At 59.7% G+C, this 21,969-nt stretch overlaps 1 protein-coding gene across 1 annotated transcript; it reads left to right on the plus strand.

The window, feature by feature from the left end:
• Positions 1-853: 853 nt before the first annotated feature.
• Positions 854-20,284, plus strand: ADAMTS10 (ADAM metallopeptidase with thrombospondin type 1 motif 10). The gene is made up of 26 exons (XM_068537067.1): positions 854-949; positions 3,240-3,319; positions 4,644-4,830; positions 5,068-5,414; positions 5,764-5,920; positions 6,913-7,130; positions 8,601-8,684; positions 8,785-8,930; positions 9,347-9,390; positions 9,539-9,644; positions 9,730-9,876; positions 10,072-10,213; positions 13,062-13,169; positions 13,578-13,723; positions 13,821-13,884; positions 14,608-14,710; positions 14,943-15,076; positions 15,175-15,298; positions 16,316-16,396; positions 16,485-16,648; positions 16,744-16,870; positions 16,966-17,095; positions 17,461-17,665; positions 17,903-18,079; positions 18,173-18,332; positions 19,498-20,284. Exons 3-26 carry the CDS (start codon positions 4,743-4,745, stop codon positions 19,605-19,607), a joined length of 3,312 nt encoding a protein of 1,103 aa, XP_068393168.1. The 5' UTR covers positions 854-949; positions 3,240-3,319; positions 4,644-4,742; the 3' UTR covers positions 19,608-20,284.
• Positions 20,285-21,969: the final 1,685 nt, after the last annotated feature.

Raw genomic sequence — 21,969 nt, forward strand, 5'->3', positions numbered from 1 at the left:
TCTAATGAGCACTGCTCCAGGGGGAACCAAAACCCACAGGGCCACCCCCTCTCATGGAGCGTTCACTCGCCCCCCTGTCTGGCCTCAGTTTCCTCTTCTGTGAAATGGGACGAGCCAGGCCAAGCTCAGGCCAAGCCCAGGCTCCGGGCTGGTCAGACTCCCAGAGGGGAGCGCTGGGAGGGCGGGGGCGAGTTGAGATGTATTCAGCCTCCCCGGGCACTGTGCCTGGCACACGGGAGGCGCCCAATAAATGCCTGTTTGAGCGAGGACTCGCCTTCAATAAATAACAGCTGTTGTGGACGCTGTGGATGCCGGTGAGGGAGTGGGCCCTCCCCTCCCCCACCCTGTTCCCCCATCCCCCTCTGGCCCCATTCCTGCCCCTTACCGCCCCCCGCCCCGATTTTGCCTCCTCCTCCTTGCCCCGCCTCTTTCCCTTCCAACTTCCCCCTCCCCCAACCACCCCCTTCTCCTCTTCCTCCATTTCCCTTACCCTTACCCAATTCTCCCTCCCTCTCTAGCCCCCTACCCTAGTCTTTCTCCCCTCCCCCGACCCTTCCACCTCTTTCTCCCCGCCCCCCCCCGCCGCCGCCCATTATCCCCGCCCCCACCCTATTTCACCCCCATCCTCCATCCCTCCCCCGCCCCCACGACTGGGCGCCTGTCCGAGCGGGGCCGCCCGAGCTCCCGGGTCCGTGGCTCGGGTCCAGCCCGCGGCCCTGCACCGGCGGCGGCGGCGGCGGCGGCGGCGGCGGCGGCGGCGGCGGGCGGGGTCTTGGCGGCGAGCGGTTTGGGGGTTTTTTATAACCCTGGCAGGCTGCTCAGGAAGTGCCGTCCCCGCGCCCCCTCCCCCGGCCACGCCGCCGCGCTCGCTCCCTCCCTTCCTGCGCGTGGGCCGGCGAGACGGCGGCGGGGACTGCAGGCGGAGGCCCGGGCGGGCGGCCGGCCGCGGGTAACGGCGCGGGGCGGGGCGGGGCGGGGGTGCGGGACTAAGGGGGACTTTGTGTGTCCGCGTCGTCGCCCGGGGATGGCCGTGGGCCGCCGGACGACGGACGTCGGGCCGTGGGGGTTGTGGCGGTGTGCGATGTCCCTACGCGTGTGCGACACGCAACGCGCCCCTGAGTTCCTGGGAGCGCCTGTCTGGGTTTGTTTGCTCCGTGTGTGTGTGTGTGTGTGTGTGTGTGTGTGTGTGGACATCCACGTCTGTATAAATGCCGTGTGTCTGCGCGTGTGTGGCTGTATGAAAATGTAAGTGCCTGGCTATGTTTGAATTTGTGTGTGATGTGTGATTTGGGTGTTATGTGTCTGCGGAAGTGTGAGTGTAAGCCAGTGTGTGCACGTAGGTCAGCAGCTCCTGGGTGTAAATGTCTGGATGAGTGTCTCTCCAAACATCTGCCGGTGTGTCTCCGTGTGTGTCTGAGTTTCATGAGTGTGTAAATGCCTGTGTGTACGTGCATCTGGTGGGTCTCAAGGTTTGGAGGACTTCGTGAATTTGTTCCTGGTCTGCTGTGAGTGTGGAAATGAGTGTGTACGTGTCTGTGCACGTAAGCCTGGGTGTGTGACTCTGGGTTGTGTGTGTGGGTATGCACATAGGTCTGGGGAATGTGTAGCTGTGTGTCTCGCATGTTTGTCTCAGGGTGTGAGTGTGTACTGAGTGTTGGGGCGGTCCTTTGTGGGTCTGCGGTGTCTGGTTGTTGGCCCCCAGCCTCACAGGTGTGGTCACCCTCAAGTGTGTGTGCGTGCACGTCGTTGCCAATGTGTGTTTGTGTGTCTGGGTGTGGGAGTGGCGCCGCCCACTTCCCCTGAGTTGGTCATCGGGGCCACAACCGTCTGCCTCCGGGTGTCTCCAGCCATCAGCTCAGGGCCTTTAATTAGCGGCTGGTTGCGGACCCGCCGGGTGCCGGGCCCCCTCCTCCTGCAGGCCGGGCCTTTGTCTGCTCTCCGGGCAGGGGCTGCCGCCTCTCCTGCCTGCCCAGCCACATGTTCAGAGCCTGGGCTGGCCGGGCCTCTGCCTGGGCAGTCTCGGCCTTGGCCTCCGCAGGGAGGCTCCGCGGCCCTGTCCCCCAGCCCGCCCCGGACATCTGGGTGTAGAGCGGCAGATCCCTGCAGGATCCCGGGGATGGGATGGAGCCTCTGTTTCCAGAGGCTGTTTCCGCCGGCATTTCCTCCCCCACCTCCAGCGGGCTGGCACCCTCCCCCATGCTGGCCATCTCCCTCCTGCCTTCTAGGAGGGAGGGGCTGGAGGGAATGGCCAGGCCTGGGTACACACACACAAACACACTCTTACGGTCACACACAGGGTCACATGGGCAGACACACACAGTCACGTGGGCACACACCACACACAAAGTCATATATACACAGTTACAGCCATACACAGTCATGGATGTGTAGTCACCCGCAGACATCCCACGGGAGACCCCCAGCTGACATCCTGTGGCCCCCCCCACCCCCAGGCTCAGGCCCAGTAATCCTCTACCCACCCCCAAGCCTTCTCTTCCCCCCCACCCCAGAGCCACCAATCTGTTCGTGGTCCCCCCAGTGCCCAGAGCGGGTCATACCTCCCAGCCCCACTGCGGGCTGTACCACTGTTCCAGATTCTCTCCCCCTGGCCTCACCCTGGCAGACACCTTGTACCTGTACGTCCCCCCTCCAGACTCTTCCTATCCTGCACCTCATCCCCCACCTGTGCTGGGTCCTTCTGCCCTCTCCTCCACACCCCACTTGAGCTAGAAGCACCAGAGGCAGGGGCGAGGTTGTAGGGGGGAGGGGCCCAGCTGCAGAGGACCGAGGTGAGGACTCAGAGGAGGGGGGAGCAGGAAGAGAGGCCAGGATCAGAGCCACAGAGCCACTGAGGGAGAACTTCTGCACCAGGCCTGGCAGTGTGGGAAGGAGAGGGGCAGGATTGGGGGGCTGGGGGGCTCCAGCCTCACTTGCAATGACAGTGCTGCTGCCTCGGCATGGGGAGGGGTGTTAAGGCAGGAAGGGGCTCGAGGGACACCCCCCCCCCACGGGAGGGACTTTAATCCCAGAGCTAGTCAAGGATGGAACAGGGGAGGGGGGTGACGGGAGGGGACAGAAGTTGGGAGGAGGGAGGTGGGGATGGGGAGCTAGGAACAGAGGGAGGATGAAAGCCGAAAGGAGGATCACCAGGGCCGGGGAGAAGGGCAGGGTGTCCTCAGCGACCCCTGAACTCCAGACCCAGCTCTGCTCTCCTCACCGCCCCCTCCTACCCTGTGCAGGCTCCCAGAAGAGGCACTGAAGGCCCAGAGCGACTCACACACAGGTTCGACACCACGCCACCAACTGAAGCCCCCAAAAGGTAAAAAAAAAAAAAAGACAGAGAGAGAAGCCCAAGGGCTAAACATCAGCCAATCTGAAATGAGCACCACAGTCACAGAGTGGGAGTGAGCTCCCCATAGCTGGAGGGGTCCAATCAGAAGTGGGGGGGGGTGGTGTCAGCTTCTAAGTCAGCATCTTGGAGGAAACCTGGCTCCATCTCTCAGGAGCTGAACTGCCCTGTTTGGGGATCGACTCTCAGACTTGGCCAGGCTGCAAAGAAAACAAGACAGTATGTGATTACGGGGGAAATTGCACAGAGTAGGAGAAGGAGGGCGGAGACAGGAGGAGGGGTGGAGGGTTTGGCACAGGGTGGTGGCCCAGAGTGGTGTCTGTGGCAGGCTGGCCTGGGGCAGATGCTGGAGAAACAGACCTGCCCGGCAGGCCTGGAGCTTCGAGGAGAAATGAGAGGAAGCAGGACTAGGGGCCGGGCTGGAAATGTAAGGCGGAGGAGAGGTCACAGGAACAGAGACCACGATGCGGGGGTTTGCAGCCCCGCTGGTGGGGTGAGTGGTGCTACCCGTGACAGAGAATCCGAAGGCAGGGCCCCCAGGGGGAAGGGGTGCTCCAAGCACTGGCCTCGGGTTTAATCTGGGTTGAAAATTCACGCTGACCAGCCTTCAAGTGTGTCCCAGGCCAGCCGCCCCTTGCTGCCCTCCTGCACGGGCCCTTTGTGGTCCTGGGTCCACAGCAAGCTCCTGCCTGCCCCTGGGCCTTTGCCCCTGCTGTTCCTCTGCCTGGACCACTGCACTGTCTCCTGTCTCTTCACTTCTCATCCTTCCCACCTCTGCTTCCAAGCCTCCTGGTTATTTCCCATAAAGAACGTGTCCTGATCTGAATTACACGTCTTTTCGTTTACTTGTCTGTCCTCTGTCATTCCTGGGAGACTGAGCCCCACGGGGTGGGGGGTAGGGGGAGGGCAGGGACTGTATCCATATTACACACAGTCGCCACCCGATGAATGAATCCTCTGGGTTATTGCAGAAATGAAATGAGATGGCATGAACATGCTTGGCCAGTAGCTGGCACGTAGTAAGTGCTCATGGAGTCAAGGTCCCTGCCTGTCCTAAGAGCATACGGAGGATAGTGGGGAAGCGGGGGGAGGGGGGGACAGAGAGGCTACTGAGTAAGGAAATGCATTCAGAGTCTTCAAACCAGGGGCGTGGAGGGGGGAATGCCATGGGCATCCCTGAGGCTGGGACTGAAGGGCTGGCTGCAGGTGTCCTTGTCTGCCTGGTGAGGGACCTTGACGCCGGCTCTGCCCGGCAGCAGGACCAGGCCCCGCTGACCCAGCTCTCCCATCCCAGGAGCCCAGTGATGCTGTCCAGGCTGTGAACAGGGAAGGCAGCGCTGTGGGGGCTGCTGGCAGCCGGGGCTGGGGAGAGACATGTGGACACGTGGCCTCTATGGCTCCTGCCTGCCAGATCCTCCGCTGGGCCCTCGCCCTGGGGCTGGGCCTCACGTTCGAGGTCACGCACGCCTTCCGGTCTCAAGGTAGGGGTGACTCGGGGGTAGTGGTGGGGACCGAGCAAGGAACTGAGGAGGGGTCAGTGCAGCTGGGACGGTGGTCGTGGTGGGGTAGGCCCTGGGGTCAGTGAGGCCAGAGTCTTGCAGCAGGTGACCTGGATTCAGGATTCACTGCAGCCAGCATCGTTTACCCTGCAGCCAAGCAGGCAGGACACAGGGGTCCTTCCCGGGGCCCACCCCCAAGCCTTTGACCCTCACCCACAGATGAGTTCCTATCCAGTCTGGAGAGCTATGAGATCGCCTTCCCCACCCGAGTGGACCACAACGGGGCACTGCTGGCCTTCTCACCCCCAACCCCCAGGAGGCAGCGTCGGGGCACAGGGCCCCAAGCAGAGTCCCGCCTTTTCTACAAGGTGGCTGCACCGAGCACCCACTTCCTGCTGAACCTGACCCGCAGCCCTCGCCTCCTGGCAGGGCATGTCTCCGTGGAGTACTGGACTCGAGAGGGCCTGGCCTGGCAGAGGGCCGCCCGGCCCCACTGCCTCTATGCCGGCCACCTGCAGGGCCAGGCCGGCAGCTCCCATGTGGCCATCAGCACCTGTGGGGGCCTGGTGAGTGAAGGGTTCTGGGCAGTAGGGGGAAATGCCCACGAGTTTGGGAGTTAAGAAAAACACTTACATAGGTCAGAGAAGGAATCACAGTGGAAGTTTTTTAAACATTTCGAGCTAATCGAAAGGATTAGTTATTTTAAGGTGCAGCTAAAGCAGTACGTAGAAGAAAATGTGTAGCCTTAGGTCAGGCGAAAAATTAATGAGCTGAACATCGAAGAAACTGAAAAAGGAATAGCAACATAAACCCAGTAAAATAGAAGGAATGAAATCATAAAGACAGAGGTAGGGTCCCGGGGTCCTGGGAACCAGAACCTGACCCGAGCCCTCTGTCCCACTTCCCAACCCCCAGCATGGCCTGATCGTGGCAGATGAAGAAGAATACTTAATCGAGCCCCTGCAAGGTGGGCCCAAGGGGCACCGGGGCCCAGAGGAGAGTGGTCCCCACGTGGTGTACAAGCGTTCCTCCCTGCGTCACCCCCACCTGGACACAGCCTGTGGAGTGAGAGGTACATCTGTCTCTCTGGGGCTGGGCAAAGGGGCTGCACAACATCTTTGCCTTGAGGCAGAGGTAGATGGCAGTGTCCCTCCATCCAGAAGGTCAGCAGGCAGCTACATCAGGGAGCAGTGCAGACAGTCAGCAGGGCAGTAGACAATGGAACAACGCATCCATCACTGCCGTAGTCCGATGGCCCAACAGTGAGGGAGACGGGCAGCTGGACAGCCAGGCAGGTGCTCAGGTGTAAAACCATCCATCTCTAGGATTATTGTCTGATCAGACAGTTAAGCAGCGGGATGGTGGTAACCAATATTGGGGCAGTTGCACAAGGAAAATAGCAGGAGACCTTAGCCACCATTCGGAGGATCAGATTTACAACCAGACTTGCAGGAGGACAGTTGTAACATCAGACATTTAGGGAATGGGAGAGTAAGGAAGCTAGCTAGACAACAGAAGAGTCCCCAGGACAGTCGTACAGCAAAAAAAATGATCTCTGTCCAGTGGAAATGCAGAGCCACTGGAACATTGAATTAGTTGCATAATCCGAGAGTCCCAGAGTAGCACACCGTGGCAGACGCACAACCACCGTGGGTTGTAGAAACGGAAAAGTGGATGGTGTCACAATTGGACAGTCACTGGGAGAGCCAAGCAGTAAGACCGTCAGGCAGGTGGATAGTTTTACAGCCGGACAGTTGGCAGCAGGGTGAGTAAAAAGTTGCACAGTCAGAAGGCCAGTAAGCCATACAAGCACACAGTTCTGGCGGTGAGGCAGGCTGCTACACACATCCATCTGAGCAGTGAAATTGTCGGGAAGTTGCACGGTCATGTTGATTGTCATGGGATGCTGGGCGGCTGTTCAACCAACCAGTTTGGCAGTGAGACAGCCACATCATTGTAGAACCAGCAGCAAAAGAATGAGCTATTTGACAGCCAGATGAATCATCAGACAGGGAGTTAGACAAGCAGGGCAAGCAGCAGAATGACCAGAAATTGTCCATCCAGATGAGAAACCGTGGAAGGGGCGGCCTTGGTGGCTGCGTACCCTGAAACCGCCACCTGCCTGGCCCCTCGGGAATGAGACAGAGCGCGGCCAGCCAGGCCTGAAGCGCTCGGTCAGCCGAGAGCGCTACGTGGAGACCCTGGTGGTGGCTGACAAGATGATGGTGGCCTACCACGGGCGCCGAGACGTGGAACAGTATGTGCTGGCCATCATGAACATTGTAAGTGCCTCCCCCTCCCTGGGCATGGAGCCCCAAGAACACGGAGCTCGCTCCAGAGGTTAGGAAAAGGGGTGTCACCCCTCCCCCCCCATCCCTGACCTGAGGCCAGTGAAACAGAATGGAGAGGGGACAGGGTAAGTGAGAAAGGAGGGCTTTTTGTGGCCAGGGATGAGGAGAAGCAGCCTAGCACAGTGGCTAGAAGCATGGACTCGGGAGCAAACCGGCCTGGCCTGAAATCTCAGCTATGCCGCTTTTGAACTGTGTGCCCTTGGGCAAGTTACTTTGCCTCTCTGCCTTGGTTTACCCATCTGTAAAATGGGTATAATAATGGTACCGACTTCATAAGGCTGAGGTGGATGCAGTGAATTGCTAAAGCTTAAAACAGCACCTAGCACACAGTAGGTGCCCTGTAATTATCTGCTGTATAAAAAAATAAATGGGCGACTTGCAGGTACTTGCTCAGGTTAGCAGTACACACGTGGGTGCGCATCCGTCTGCATGCAGGGCTCACCCAAGCGCCTACCTATAAATTCATACAGGCCGACCTGGCTGACCCACACTCAGAGTCAGCACCCATCCTAGATCTTGATCAAGACTGTGGACCTCTCTGAGCCTCAGTTTCTGCCTCTGTAAAATGGGGTTATACTAGTATCTATCACAAAAGGGTAAGAGATAGTGAGAGGGAAGCCAGCTAGAGCACCTGGCACATAGTAAGGGCTTGATGAGTGAGGCTGTTGTTCCACTAAAGCAAAAAGGGAAGACAAGAAGTTTAGCGCAGATCGATGGCCCGTTATGTTGACATAATTTCATATCTGATACCCCTGCTTTCTGCCCAGGACCCGCCTTCCTCCCTTGGGCTTCCAAAGTTCCCTCAAACCTGCCAGGGTTTCTGGGGGTTTCCACATGGGAGAGTGATGACTCAGGGCTCCAAGGTCATTGCACAGAGTGGCCTCCATCATCTGTGCCCACTCACCCCTGGGCACTTCCTCCTCCCCTCTGACCACTGTCTCCAGAGCTTCCTGCCCCCACACTTCCACCTTCCGGTGGTGATGCTCAAATTGGTACCTTCAGACAGTATGGAATGAGGCCAGATGTGCACATCCTTTAGGCCATCTCTGGGCAGAGGCAGCCGGCGGGTGGGCAGGGAGGAGGGAGGACAAGTAGACAGACAAGCTGAGCGGGGTAGGGGTGAGTTGGAAAGAAACGCACTGGCAGGCAGGCTTAGCCAGACTTGAATCCCACTTCCAGTGCCTACCAGCTCTGCATCCTAACCAGCTGAGCATCAGTTTGCTCATCTGTAAAATGGGAATGATAATATGTGCTCCTGTGAAGATCTAGGCAGCAGGCTTAGCCTGAGCCCCAGCACACAGTAGGTACTAGATTGAAGCAAGCTGTTGTCATCGTTTCACTTTTTGTTTTCTACTCTGGGCCCCTCTTAAGACTCGGTCTCTCTTGTTTCTTGGAGGTCAGGTTGCCAAACTTTTCCAGGACTCGAGTCTGGGAAACATCGTTAATATCCTGGTAACACGCCTTATCCTGCTCACGGAGGACCAGGTGCGGGGTGTGGGGGGGGCCCACCTTCTCCTGCACGCCAGCGCTGCCCACCTTCCCCTGGGTGGCTGGTACCCATGTACCTCTCTCTGTCCACCCTCAGCCCACCCTGGAGATCACCCACCACGCTGGGAAGTCCCTGGACAGCTTCTGCAAGTGGCAGAAATCCATCGTGAACCGCAGCGGCCACGGCAATGCCATTCCAGAGAACGGCGTGGCCAACCATGACACAGCGGTGCTCATCACGCGGTGAGGGGCGGGGACGGCTCCAGTAGGACTTGAGCCGGGGGACCAGTGGTCCAGGGGACTGTCCAGGTCTAAGCAGGGATCACTTCTGCCGAGAGATGGAAGAGGCCGGGACTGTGCAGCCGCCCCCTTGGGGAGCCAGGGAAGGGGAGGGGCTGCTGGGAGCCTGAGAATGTGGGGAGGCGGATGTGGGGCTGTTCGGACACTGACACATCCTTCACTCACTCTGTCATTCATTCAGTCAGTCATTCATGCACCCCGGCATCTCCAAGGCCAGCTGTGGGGAGAGCATGGGGCTTCAGTTCCGAGGCAGGGAGTGCTTCCCAGGCAGGACTCAGCCACCAGAGACAGGCAGGACGGTAGCAGCGGGGCTTAGAGAGTCAGCCCAGCCCCCTCACGGCCCCCCTCTCCTTCCACAGCTATGACATCTGCATCTACAAGAACAAACCCTGCGGCACACTAGGTACCCGGGTCCCCTAGGTTTCAGGCACCTCTGAAGGCAGTGGGCTGGGTGACACTGGCCCTGGTGGGGGTGGGGACCTGGCAGAGTGGACAGGGTCGAAGACGCAGCCCCGAGCCCCCAGCTCCAGCCCCACACGCCCATTTCCCAGGCCTGGCCCCCGTGGGCGGGATGTGTGAGCGAGAGAGAAGTTGTAGCATCAACGAAGACATCGGCCTGGCCACGGCATTCACCATTGCCCACGAGATCGGACACACGTGAGGCGGGGACACGGGAGGGGGCGGGCGGGAGGAGCCGGGCAGGTCCCTCGACACCCGGCAGAGCCGCCACTCCTCTCCCCAGGTTTGGCATGAACCACGACGGCGTGGGGAACAGCTGCGGGGCCCGTGGCCAGGACCCAGCCAAACTCATGGCCGCGCACATCACCATGAAGACCAACCCGTTTGTGTGGTCCTCCTGCAGCCGTGACTACATCACCAGCTTTCTGGAGTGAGGACCTACCTGCCTGTCCCACCCAGGGACACACACTCATGTTGGGGGAGGGGAGGACCTTGGAAATCAGGGCTGCTTCTGAGAAGGGTCATGGGCTCACAGGGCTGCTCCCTGGGACCCCCACCTGGCTGGGGCCCCGGAGCTCTTGGCCTGCAGCCCTCCAGCATGACAGCTGCTTTCTTCTCACCACAGCTTGGGCCTGGGGCTCTGCCTGAACAACCGGCCGCCCAGACAGGACTTCGTGTACCCAACAGTGGCCCCCGGCCAGGCCTATGATGCAGATGAACAATGCCGCTTCCAGCATGGAGTCAAATCGCGTCAGTGTAAATACGGGGTAGAGAGAGCCTTCCTGCTTTCCTTCCTGGGAGGGGAGGGGGCCGCCACCACCAGGGTGGGGGGGCCACAGGGGGTGGGAAACTCCATGTGGGCACCCCACACACAGGCAGTGGGGGTGGGAGAGCTGGGAAGGGAAGTGAGCCTCAGTGGGGGATGGGAGGACAGAGGTGCATGGGGTTATACAAGTGTCACGCATAGTCACAGTGCTTGGGAACAAGAATGGGATCTCCTGGTTCTCCAGACCCCTGTTTTGGGGACTGAGCTGGGGAGAGCCTGGGGGTCCACCTTCTGCTGCAGCAGGACTGAAGTCCCAAGATCCCTAACTGGGCCATTTTTAAGGAAACATCCAGATTTGGTGGAAATAGTTTCCCTGGGGATGAACCATCTTCCCCACTTGGCAAAAAACTGGAGAGATCCTTCTAGGGATACCCTGTCTTCATTCCCTCCATCCCCCACTGACTGGTTCACAAGATCTCTTGGCCCCAATCCTTAGCTGGACAAGCTCTGAGCCCCCTGATCACTCCTCACTCTTGCTTGAGGATTATACTCAGCTCCCAAAGCCCCATCCACCCATAGAGAAGTGAGCTGGGGATGCCACTCCCAGCTCCCCTGAGGAAGTTGGAGACCCTCTTCAGCCACCAGGGACCACCGGCTCATCCGGGGTCTGCCCCTCCATTGCCTACCTCCCCCAATTCCCTGAACACACCCCCTAACTCCTCACAGCCTCAGCCTTAGTAGCCCGGACGCAGTCCCAATTCTCCACACCCTCAAGACTCAAAAAGATCAGCTTGAATGACTTGTCCAAGCTAAGGCCACGTTAACTCAAAACAGGGAGCAGGCAGCTGTTAAAATGCCCTCACTTTATTCCAGCACAAGACAAGGAGACAAACACTGGATCAATTCATATTTAATCCACTCTCAGCACCCCACCCCACCCAACTTGGCTGGTAACTACAGCTCCCTCTAATGAATTCCTAGAGAATTCAGAAGGTACTCTTGAGCGTCTGCTGTGTCCCAGGTATCCTAACGATGACAACGATGGCTGACATTTACTGAATGCTCACTGTATGCCAAGCATGTGGAATGTACCATCTCAGTTAGACTCCTGACAACCCTATTGTCCCCACATTGCAGAAGAAGGGACTGAGGCATAAGGAGGATGCCTTGCCCAAAGTCACCATTTGAGAACATGACAGAGCTGGGATTGGAATCTAGGTTTCTCTATGAATCTAAATTTTATAAAGGGGTGGGTAAGTGGAGAAAGTGCCAGATTATCAAGCGTGGACCACTGCTGGCTGTATGTTGAATTGATTCTTCCTTTTATTTTTCCAAGGAACATCTTCCTGGCCCTCCTGGCAAAGGGGTAAATTATTGACTACATGTAAACCAGTAAAGAGCTGGGCCTGGTGCCTGGTCCAGAGATAGTTGTGGTCTTATTACTCAATAACAGGGTGTTTATGCAAGCCCTTTCATATCTACTCTGTTACATGCCGCTCAGCCATACGTAGACAAGGCCCATCTTAACAGATGAGGCCCAGAGAGGGGAAATGTGTTGCAAGTCAGTGGTGGAGTTGAAGTCTCCCAGAGTGGCCCAGGACTCATTCATATATAGCATGGCACCTCCTTGTGGAGAGGAGGAAGAGCAGGACTGGATTAGGCAGTTCTCTTTAAGAGGTGTCAGAAGTGGGATCAGGGCCTGTGATATTTTTACGAATGGCCAGGAGAACATAAGCCAAGTGAAGCCAGCAAACCAGGCTGAGTTTTTAGATAAGAAGTATCCTCTGAGGGAGCAGGTTTGAGGACCACCCTCCAAACTTCTCATGTGTGTGCAGGTGTCTCTCAGAGGCTAACACAGGAAAGTCCCTTCTTGGAGCCATTGATCAGTCCAATCCCAAATCTTCCAAGTTTGGAAGGATCAGGTTCTAAGAGAAGATTACATGTGACTGTAAAAAGGGGACAGAAGGATCGTCACGTCTCAGAGGAAAGACCCTGGGATACGGGGCAGGATGTAGGCTAGAGGGTCAAATTTGGCCACACCTGAACCCAGTGGGGCTTGTCCAGGGGTATTAATTAACCTGGACCTAAAGGGTCTGAGTGACTCCCTGGGACTGGTCCAGCCTCCTGCCATGGACAGGACCTGCTGCCAGGGTCTGGGCCAGCCCAAGTAAGACTCAGGAAGAAGATGGGCTGATTTTTCACTGGGAGAACTAGAGGAACTTTCCACATAAACCCAGCCTGCCCTTATCCCCTCTCAACCCTCCATAGATTAAAAGCTTTGGGAGCCTCCCCAGTTTAGGTGGGGGAAACAATGAGAACTACCAGCTGGAAAAAGAATTAGAGACAGGGCCGTTGACCTGAGCCATCATCAGGCCTGATTTTTCAACCACTGCTCTTGGGTAGGCTGCTTTGCCCATTCTAAAAATCCTTCCTCTTCATTTCTCAGCAGGTCCCCAGGTTTCTCCTAGAAACTTGGGGGGTGCCACGGGTTGAACTGTAGAGGGATTCGATCATAGACGCTGCGATCAAAGTTCTAGGTCAGGATCCAGACTAACCCTTAGTAGCTGTGTGACTTCTAGCGAGTGACCTTACCTGTCTGAGCCTTGGTTTTCTCATAGTAAAATGGGGATTGTAGTGCCTAAGGGAGTTTGCGGCACTCCTAGGTGTTTTATAAGTGCTGCTTTCAGGCAGAGGAGAGGTCCCAGCCCATGCCCCCGCAAAGGGTTGCAAAAAGAGACCCAGGAAAGGAGCGCTGGGGCCCCACTGTCAGCCGGCAGTGAGCGGGTCGCCTCGGTCCTCCCAAGGAAGGTGGGAGGGGGGCGAGCCTGAGCGGGCGCCTTGGCCCGCAGGAGGTCTGCAGCGAGTTGTGGTGTCTGAGCAAGAGCAACCGGTGCATCACCAACAGCATCCCGGCCGCCGAGGGCACGCTGTGCCAGACGCACACCATCGACAAGGGGGTGAGCGCAGGCCGAGAGCCTCCACACCCCCACCACCCACCCCGACCCCTCCATCGGCTTTGGCCACGCCTACTGCCTGTAAGCCCCACCCCTGGCCTGAGGCCACACCCGCTCCCAAGCCACGCCCTGCACGCTTGTCCCAACACTAGCTTCACCACCCGTTCGGGACGCTAAGCTTAGGCCACGCCCCTTCTTTGAACAGTGTCTCTCCCTAGCCACGCCCCCATGTTACCGGCCAGAAGCCCGGTCTTCGGACCCCACCTCCGTCCCCCACCCCCTCCCGCTTTCGCTCCACCTCAGGAGGGCTCAGACTTCCGGCTGGGGGGCTGGGGTGCGGGTAGGATTGAGCGCCAAGTCCCAGAGAGTCCGCAAAGCCCGACTCGCCCCTCCCCATCATCCCACCCGCAGTGGTGCTACAAGCGGGTCTGCGTCCCCTTCGGGTCGCGGCCGGAAGGCGTGGACGGCGCCTGGGGCCCGTGGACCCCGTGGGGCGACTGCAGCCGGACGTGCGGCGGCGGCGTGTCCTCCTCCAGCCGTCACTGCGACAGCCCCAGGTCAGCCCCCAGGCCCCGCTGCCGGGAGAGCGGGGCGGGCGGTCCTCGCCCCCTACTCCCCCTGCCCCATTTCTCTGCTGTCCACCCCCATTTCCAGGCCGACGATCGGGGGCAAGTACTGCCTGGGCGAGAGACGGAGGCACCGTTCCTGCAACACCGATGTGAGTCCCCCAGGACCCCAAGCCGGGTACCCTTGGCCCCTCTTACACGCGGGAAGAGAAAGGCATACATCAGCTTCCAACGAGCCCGGGCCAGCTGGCCACCGTCTCCTCGGGAAACCTGCAGCGGCCACCCCCTCCTTCCCCGGACCTCCCTACACCAGCCCTGGGCCCTGTCTCCTTCCAACTCTTCACACTTTTGCGGTAGATGCGTCTCCCACCTGGAAATAACTGCTTGACCCCTGACAACCCCCTCCAGCTACACGTGCTTCTCCCTTTACTGCCCAATTTCCCCCAAAAGCCCTGCTCCTGCCCCAAAGCTGACCCGAGCTCCCTGCCCCAGAACCCAGTGGCCAAGTTTTCGTCCCCTGCTTGCACTGCCTTCTGACCAAGGACCACGGTCTCCTGTCCAACACTCCCATCCACACGTCCCCCACACTCGCAAAGAGTGGGCCTTGCTCCTTTCTAAGCCGGCTCTCTCAAGGCCCCATGGTCTGAGACCAGAAACCCAGGTGTCATCCTCAGCTTGCCCACAAACTCTAGTGAGTCACCTACTCCCATCTCAGACACCACCACCTCCCGGCCTCCTCCCTGGCCTCCTTGCCTCCAGCCTCACTCCTCCAACCCACCCCTGCTCAGAGCATTAGTTCTCCGGCCCCAGGCCTCTGCCCTAACTGCATCCCCCCCAACACCTGGCCTCCCTGCTTCTCCCTTTTTGTGCCCCAGGACTGTCCCCCAGGCTCCCAGGACTTCAGGGAAATGCAGTGCTCTGAATTTGACAGTGTCCCCTTCCGTGGAAAATTCTACACGTGGAAAACGTACCGGGGAGGTGAGCAGGGGATTCAGAAGGCCTTGGGGCAGTAAGGGGGCAGCCGCAGGTGGAGACCATATCATGGGGTCTGCCCTGAGCCCTCCCCTCACCCAAGGAGCCAGAGCGCCCAGGATGTGGCTCAGCAGCGCCTAGACTGAACACCGGGAAGCCCCCCCTCCCTCTGCCCAACGTGCCTGTCCTTGTTGGGTCTGGGGTCTGGCCCTCAGTCTGATGGGGCCGTGCCCCCCAGGGGGCGTGAAGGCCTGCTCGCTCACGTGCCTAGCAGAAGGCTTCAACTTCTACACGGAGAGGGCGGCGGCTGTGGTGGACGGGACGCCCTGCCGCCCAGACACAGTGGACATTTGTGTCAGCGGCGAGTGCAAGGTGGAGGGGACTCCCCACGAGAGGGGAGGGGTGAGGGGGCCGGAGGTGGAGGGGGGCGGCTCCCTGACTTCCCCAACGCACACCACTGCCCTCCCCAGCACGTGGGCTGTGACCGGGTCCTGGGCTCTGACCTGCGGGAAGACAAGTGCAGAGTGTGTGGGGGTGATGGCAGCGCCTGCGAAACCATCGAGGGGGTCTTCAGCCCAGCCTGGCCTGGAGCCGGTGAGAGACCCCCCCCCACAGCTTCCCTTTCACACTCCCCACTCAGTGGCTGGGGGCGGGGCTTGCCCCACCACAGGAACCAAGATCAGCAACTCCTCAGAGCCAAGGGCCCAGTGGGGTGTCAGGGACCCCAAAAGGTCCTGGACGTGATGTCGCAGGTCAGGGTCAGGGACTGGCTTGGGCTCTTGGTGCCTAAAGCTCGGCAATTAAAGTGTCCAAGGGGGGGGGCCTAAATCTCTCCCCTGCCCCATCCTGAGGGCCTCGAACCGGGTCTTGAGGGGGCAGGCGCCTGACCCTCCAAGGAGGCTGAGGGACTCTCTGTGCTAGAGCACAGAGCTTACTAGGGGTGGGGATAGCTGCAGGGTGTGGTGAACTTGAATGTCTCCCAACCTTGGGCTGAAGGGAAGAGACCCCAGTGAGGTGGGGGAAGGGAGGTGGGCTTAAGGGACCAAACACACACTGAGGGCCAAGTGTGGAGTTCAGGGGACAGTCTGGGGGTACAGACAGATAAACCAGGACTCATGGGGGACACAGGTGGGCAGGGATAGAGGGTTCACAGGGGCCCAAGATCATCCAGGTCGTAAGTGATGGAGCTCACTGCAAACCTGACTCTGGCTGCTAAAACCGCCAAGTCACCCTGTGTGGGTCAGGGCCCCGTGGTGCCCCCTTCCCTCTGCCTAAGCCCTGCCCTGCTGCTTGTTGGGGGGTGGGGGCGGGTCGGACCACTTTGATGGTTTAAGAGGTAAGAAAGTTTGGGTTCAAATCCCAGCCCAGCCACTTCCTAGCTGTAAAACCTGAGCAATTTGTTTTGTCTCTCTGAGCCTCAGTTTTGTCATCGGTAAAGTGGGTGTGATGACACATCTAACTTCACAGGGTGAGAGCTGGGGATGAGGTGGCATGTCTCTGTACGTGCTTAGCATGGTAATGGTTAGTTGTTATCATCAGGGACCAGGAATGGGGGAGACAGGCAGGTGCAGGGAAGGGCCAAGTGGGTGACATCTGAGCTCCACTGTCCAGGGTACGAGGAAGTCGTCTGGATCCCCAAAGGCTCCGTCCACATTTTCATCCAGGACCTGAACCTCTCCCTCAGTCACCTGGGTGAGCCAGAGGTGGGAGGATGAGGACTGGGGGTCAGCAGGGGCGGCGTCAGCGTGGCTGGGGTTCTGACCCCTATGCTGTCCCCCAGCCCTGAAGGGGGACCAGGAGTCCCTGCTGCTGGAGGGACTGCCTGGGACCCCCCAGCCCCACCGCCTGCCCCTGGCCGGGACCACCTTTCAGCTGCGACAAGGGCCGGATCAGACCCAGAGCCTAGAAGCCCTGGGACCCATTAACGCATCTCTCATCGTCATGGTAACGGCAGGGCTGGGAGCAAGGTGCAGGAGGACATTAGCATCCTTGTGGGGCCTCGAACTTGATTTCCATTTGATCCCCACCTACAACCCCAGGTGCTGGCCCGGACTGAGCTGCCGGTCCTCCGCTACCGCTTCAATGCACCCATCACCCGAGATGCACTGCCTCCGTACTCCTGGCACTACGCGCCCTGGACCAAGTGCTCGGCCCAGTGTGCAGGCGGTGAGGCCCGGGTGGGACGGGGTGGGGCAGGTTCTGGTCACCAGGCTGACCTTCCGGGTCGGGCAGGGCTGAGCGGACCTCTCGCCCGCCCCCAGGCAGCCAGGTGCAGGCTGTGGAGTGCCGCAATCAGCTGGACAGCTCAGCCGTGGCTCCGCACCACTGCAGCGCCCACAGCAAGCTACCCAAGAGACAGCGCGCCTGCAACACAGAGCCCTGCCCACCCGAGTGAGTGCCTGCCAGGGTGCAGGGTCGGGATGGCAAGCACTGGAGTGACGGTGCTACTGGGATCAGAGGAGTGGGTGCTCCCTAAGGTGAGGTCAGGGTCCTCCCGGAGTCAAAGTCAGAACAATGGTGCTCCCTGGCCAAGTCCAGGTAATCATCTCCCCTTGGGGTGATGCGCCTCCCAGCCCCCAATGTGGGTGCACAATAAAGTTGTTCTGAGGTCGGGGTGTGGGGCACGGGAGCAACAGGCATCCCGGTGCCAGTTTCCACAATGATGTTAACTGTTGGGGAGGAGGAGGATCTGCCCTTGCCCCAAGGTCAGGGTGGCCTGCTCAGCATACTGTCTCAGACTGCCCCTCCCCCCACAGCTGGGTCGTAGGGAACTGGTCGCGCTGCAGCCGCAGCTGTGATGCGGGCATGCGCAGCCGCTCCGTCGTGTGCCAGCGCCGCGTGTCGGCCGCCGAGGAAAAGGCGCTGGACGACAGCGCTTGCCCGCAGCCGCGCCCACCGGTGCTGGAGGCCTGCCACGGCCCGGCCTGCCCTCCGGAGTGGGCCGCCCTCGACTGGTCGGAGGTCAGCCGCCCCTTCCCGCCCTGTGCAGAGCAGGGAGGGGCCTGGGTTGCCCCTGTCGGGTGCACACTGAGGCGCCTCCCCACTCCCGCTAGCCCTAGTGAGCTCCTCCCCGCCCCGTGACTGGTCCAAAGTTAGCTGTACCGTCCTCACCTCCCACCGGACCAGCATCCTTCCCACTCCTTGTGTGAGCGGGGAGGGAGGCGCCCACTGAGCATGAAACGCCCCCTCCAACTGCAGTGCACCCCCAGCTGCGGGCCGGGCCTCCGCCACCGTGTCGTCCTTTGTAAGAGCGCAGATCACCGCGCCACACTGCCCCCCGCGCACTGCCCGCCCGCGGCCAAGCCGCCGGCGACCATGCGCTGCAACCTGCGCCGCTGCCCGCCGGCCCGCTGGGTGGCGGGAGAGTGGGGTGAGGTAGGCGGGCGCGCCCTGCAGGGCGGGAACCAGGGCAGGGGCGGCAGGGTGGGTGGCCGTGCTGGGCTGCGGCTCATCCGCGACTCTCCACAGTGCTCCGCGCAGTGCGGCTTCGGGCAGCAACAGCGCCCGGTGCGCTGCTCCAGCCACACAGGGCAGCCCTCGCGCGAGTGCGCGGAGGCCCTGCGGCCCCCCGCCACGCAGCAGTGCGAGGCCAAGTGTGACAGCGCGCCCCCCGGGGACGGCCTGGAAGGTATGTGAGGCGGGGAGGGAACCAGGACGGTCCTGTCCGGAGGAAGCCATAGATAGGAGAGCTGGGGCTCCAGACCATTGGCCCTAGGCGCTTCTCCAACCACGGAAATGCCTTTCTCTGTCTTCTCCAGCCCATCTTTCACCATCCCCTGCCTGCCAACATGTATTAGGTGCCACTGTGTGCCAGGCGTTGTAGGCACCTGATTTTTCTGGGGGCCCAAACTCAGGTCATTCCTCCAACCACCTCCATGACCTTCACCTTGCTCATCTCCATCTATAACATTATCTGCCCGATAGTTTTCTTTAAATCAGTTTCTCAGCCTCAGGCACTCTTGATGTTTGGGGCCAGATGATTCCTTCTCACGGGGGCTGCCCTATGCATTGTCGGGGGTTCAGCATCCCTGACCGCTACCTGCTGCATGCCAATAGTACCCCTCCTCCCGGTGGTGAAAACCGAAAAATGTCTCCAGATATCACCAAATGTCCCCTGGGAGGCAAGATCGCATCTCCTTGAGAACCACTGCTTTAAATATACCCATTTTTCTTCTACCTAAGTAAATTTATGTTTCATAGAGAGCAATAGGTTACTTACTGAAGGCACCGGAACCAAACTGCCTGGATTCGCCTTGCACCTCTGTGCCTTCGTATTCTCATCTATCAAGAGGCGTTTAATATATTCACTTGAGGGAGTGCTGTGTTAGGGAGAGGGACTAAAATAATCCACGTGAAGCCCTTTATTAGCACCAGGCCCTGTCATACATCATTAACTGCTAACTGGGAACCCTGGTCCATTGTCATGAACAGACTGTCAATTACCCTGTACACAAACTACACAAATACCCTGAGAGGCGTGACTGCCCTGGAGCTCGAGGTCCTCAGCCTGTTACAAAGGGAAACGAGCAAGGATTACGGCTCCAAACAGATAACTGGAAAAGGAACACTTTTCTCGTGATGTAATACGGTGTCCAAACCCCAGACCTGCACTTCCCTCTCAACATCCTCAAAACAACCTAATGACATAGTTACTGGTATAAGCCCCCTTTGAGAGGTGAGGAAACCGAGGCACACAGGAGCTAGGAAGCGCTGTGCAGCCAGCGGTCGCGCCCCTGCCGGAAGGGGTGCTGAGACCGGATTCCCCTCACCTACTCTTCTCCCGCCCCCTCCAGAGTGCAAGGATGTGAACAAGGTCGCCTACTGCCCCCTGGTGCTGAAATTTCAGTTCTGCAGCCGAGCCTACTTCCGCCAGATGTGCTGCAAAACCTGCCAAGGCCGCTAGAGGGCGCACGGTCCTCGGAGCCGAGGCTGGGGGCCGGCTGGGGATGGGGGTGGGGCGACCAGGCCTGCAGCTGGCCAGCCTGAAGAAGCCCGAGGGGGCAGGAGCCGGGAGTGAAGGGTGAGACGGAGCCGGAAGTTATTTATTGGGAACTCTTGCGGGGCTCCTGGCTGAGGGGGATGGAGAGGGGCTGGCCACGCCCACGGCCCCTCCTTTGCCCGTCTCCCAGTTCAGAATGAGACCCCCTCCAGCGTGGGTTTGAGGTGGGAACAACTGTTCGCCCTAGAGCTCTTGCCACCCACCCTTAGGGAGACCCCCCCAGCACAACCCCCGCCTTTGATCGGAATATGTACTGTGAAGAGTGGGGGTGGGGAGGGGGTCAGCCGGTGCCCTGCCCCCCGCCCCAGCACTGCCCTACCCCTCCACTCTGAGCTGGGGGGGAAATCTATGTCCGCTACGGGGGAGGGGATTAGCACCACCTCCTTGACACCCTCCGCCTAACCAGACCAGCTACAGGGGGGAGGCAGAGCTGGGAAGATCCACCCCATCCTCAGCCCTGCCTGCCCCAGGGGGACCATGTCATCCAGGCCACCCCCATCATGGTGCTACAGGCCCTGCCCTGGGGCCCACACACCCCTCGCCAGGAAGCCCTACATCAATAAAGTTCTGTCTTGTGTAGATTTCCGTGCGTGGGTGTGTGTGTGTCAGTGAGACTGGGTCACATTCAGCTGTCCCCTACCCCCATCCTGAAAGCGACCACAGCCCCTCGCAGGTCGGCCCCAACAGGCCAAAGGGGACTTGTACCAACACAGACTAGAATCCAGTGATTTTAGTTCAAAAATACAGCTTCTCACGGAGGCGCTCAAAGCAACACAACCTGGCGCCTGCTTTTCCAGCCACCACACTCCCTGTCACTCTGCAGGCTCCAGTCACGCTGGACTTCTGGGAGTTCCTCAATCTCCCCACCATCTTCCCATCTTGGGGCCTTTGCTAGAGCTGTTTCCTCTGCCAGGTGTACCCTCCCCTTCCCTGTTCACCTAGTTAACTCCAACTCACCTCTCAGCACAAACATCGCCTCCTCCCAGAAGCCTCCCCTGACGCCCTCAACAAGGTGGGGGTCCTCCAGACTCTTCACTTCTAGTGGCTGGAAGCATTGCCGAGGTTTGCGGAAGCCAAGCCAGTCGGTTGAGCAAACTTGCGCAGGAGGTCCTGGGAGAAACGGGCTTCTCCCCACATGTGGCCACTAGGGGGCGCCGCGGCGCGCCAGCCTCTAGGCAGGGTGTGGTGTGCTGCCCGGAGCCCAGGGATACCCCTGGCCACAGGCCTCCCTGCCAGGCTCACCCAGGGTCGGCTTCTGCCCCCGCCACCTCCTCGATGTGTGGCAGCTGACAGCCTCTAGGAACTGCCATTTCCTGCTGGTCTCCCAAAGATCCGGAGATGGGCCGACACTTGGATCCCACGTGTGCCAGGTGCCGCCAGTTTTACGATGACAAAATGGGGAGATCCGGAAGTAACAGAGCTGGGGGTCATTAATTCCAGATGTGACATCCGAAGTCTGGGACTTTCCAGGTGCCTTTGATTCTTGGTCCCCGCCACTCCCGCTGCCCTCCCCTTGACACAAACACACCTGGCTCCCGAGGTCCCTTCTGGAGGAAGGACCAGCCGAAGCGGCTCTGGAGGTGGGAGTTTGCTCAGGGATGCCCAGAGGAGACATACATCTGAAGTGGTTTCAAAGCCCAGGGAGGAGCAGTCAGTCCTGCAGCCAGCTGACCTGCAGTGCGGTTTGCTGCAGCCGCGTCCCAGAGGAGTTGGAGAAGCGGCTTTCCGGGGTCTGACAGCGGCTGCCATCCATCCTTAACCTCTCCCTTCAGGCTCAGAGCCCCAGACAACCAGCTCCCTCAGCCCTGCCTGGGCTCTCTCCCCGCCCCCAGGCCCAGGTTCCCTCCCCTGTAGCCGCGGCCCCTCCCGACAAAGGAAGTGAGAAGGGGGCTGTCATAAGAGGAACTAGGTCTGGGAGTCCGCTGAAGCAGCAGGAACAGGGCCATGCCCAAGCCGCCCCCTGGAGCCCCCTGAGCCTGCATCCCTGCCACGACCCATTCAGACATCCCCCAGGGGCCCAGACACCAGCCCCCACCATGGTAAGTCCTTCAGGGTGGGCCCTGAAGTGCAGGGGTGGCGGCACCAGCCAGGTGGAGGCACCTAGAGGCCACCATCAGAAAGTGAGATGATGGGAATGGGCACAGCAGACCCTTTGGGGTCCCGCAGTGCAGCTCAAGTGCTGCCAGCATCCCTCACAGGGGACCAAACTCCCATCGGCTGGTGGACAGAATGGGGATGGGGCACCAAAGGATGGAGCAGTAACTGG

The sequence above is a fragment of the Eschrichtius robustus genome, chromosome 2 (assembly GCF_028021215.1).
Source record: "Eschrichtius robustus isolate mEscRob2 chromosome 2, mEscRob2.pri, whole genome shotgun sequence".
NCBI classification, from domain to species: Eukaryota; Metazoa; Chordata; class Mammalia; order Artiodactyla; family Eschrichtiidae; genus Eschrichtius; species Eschrichtius robustus.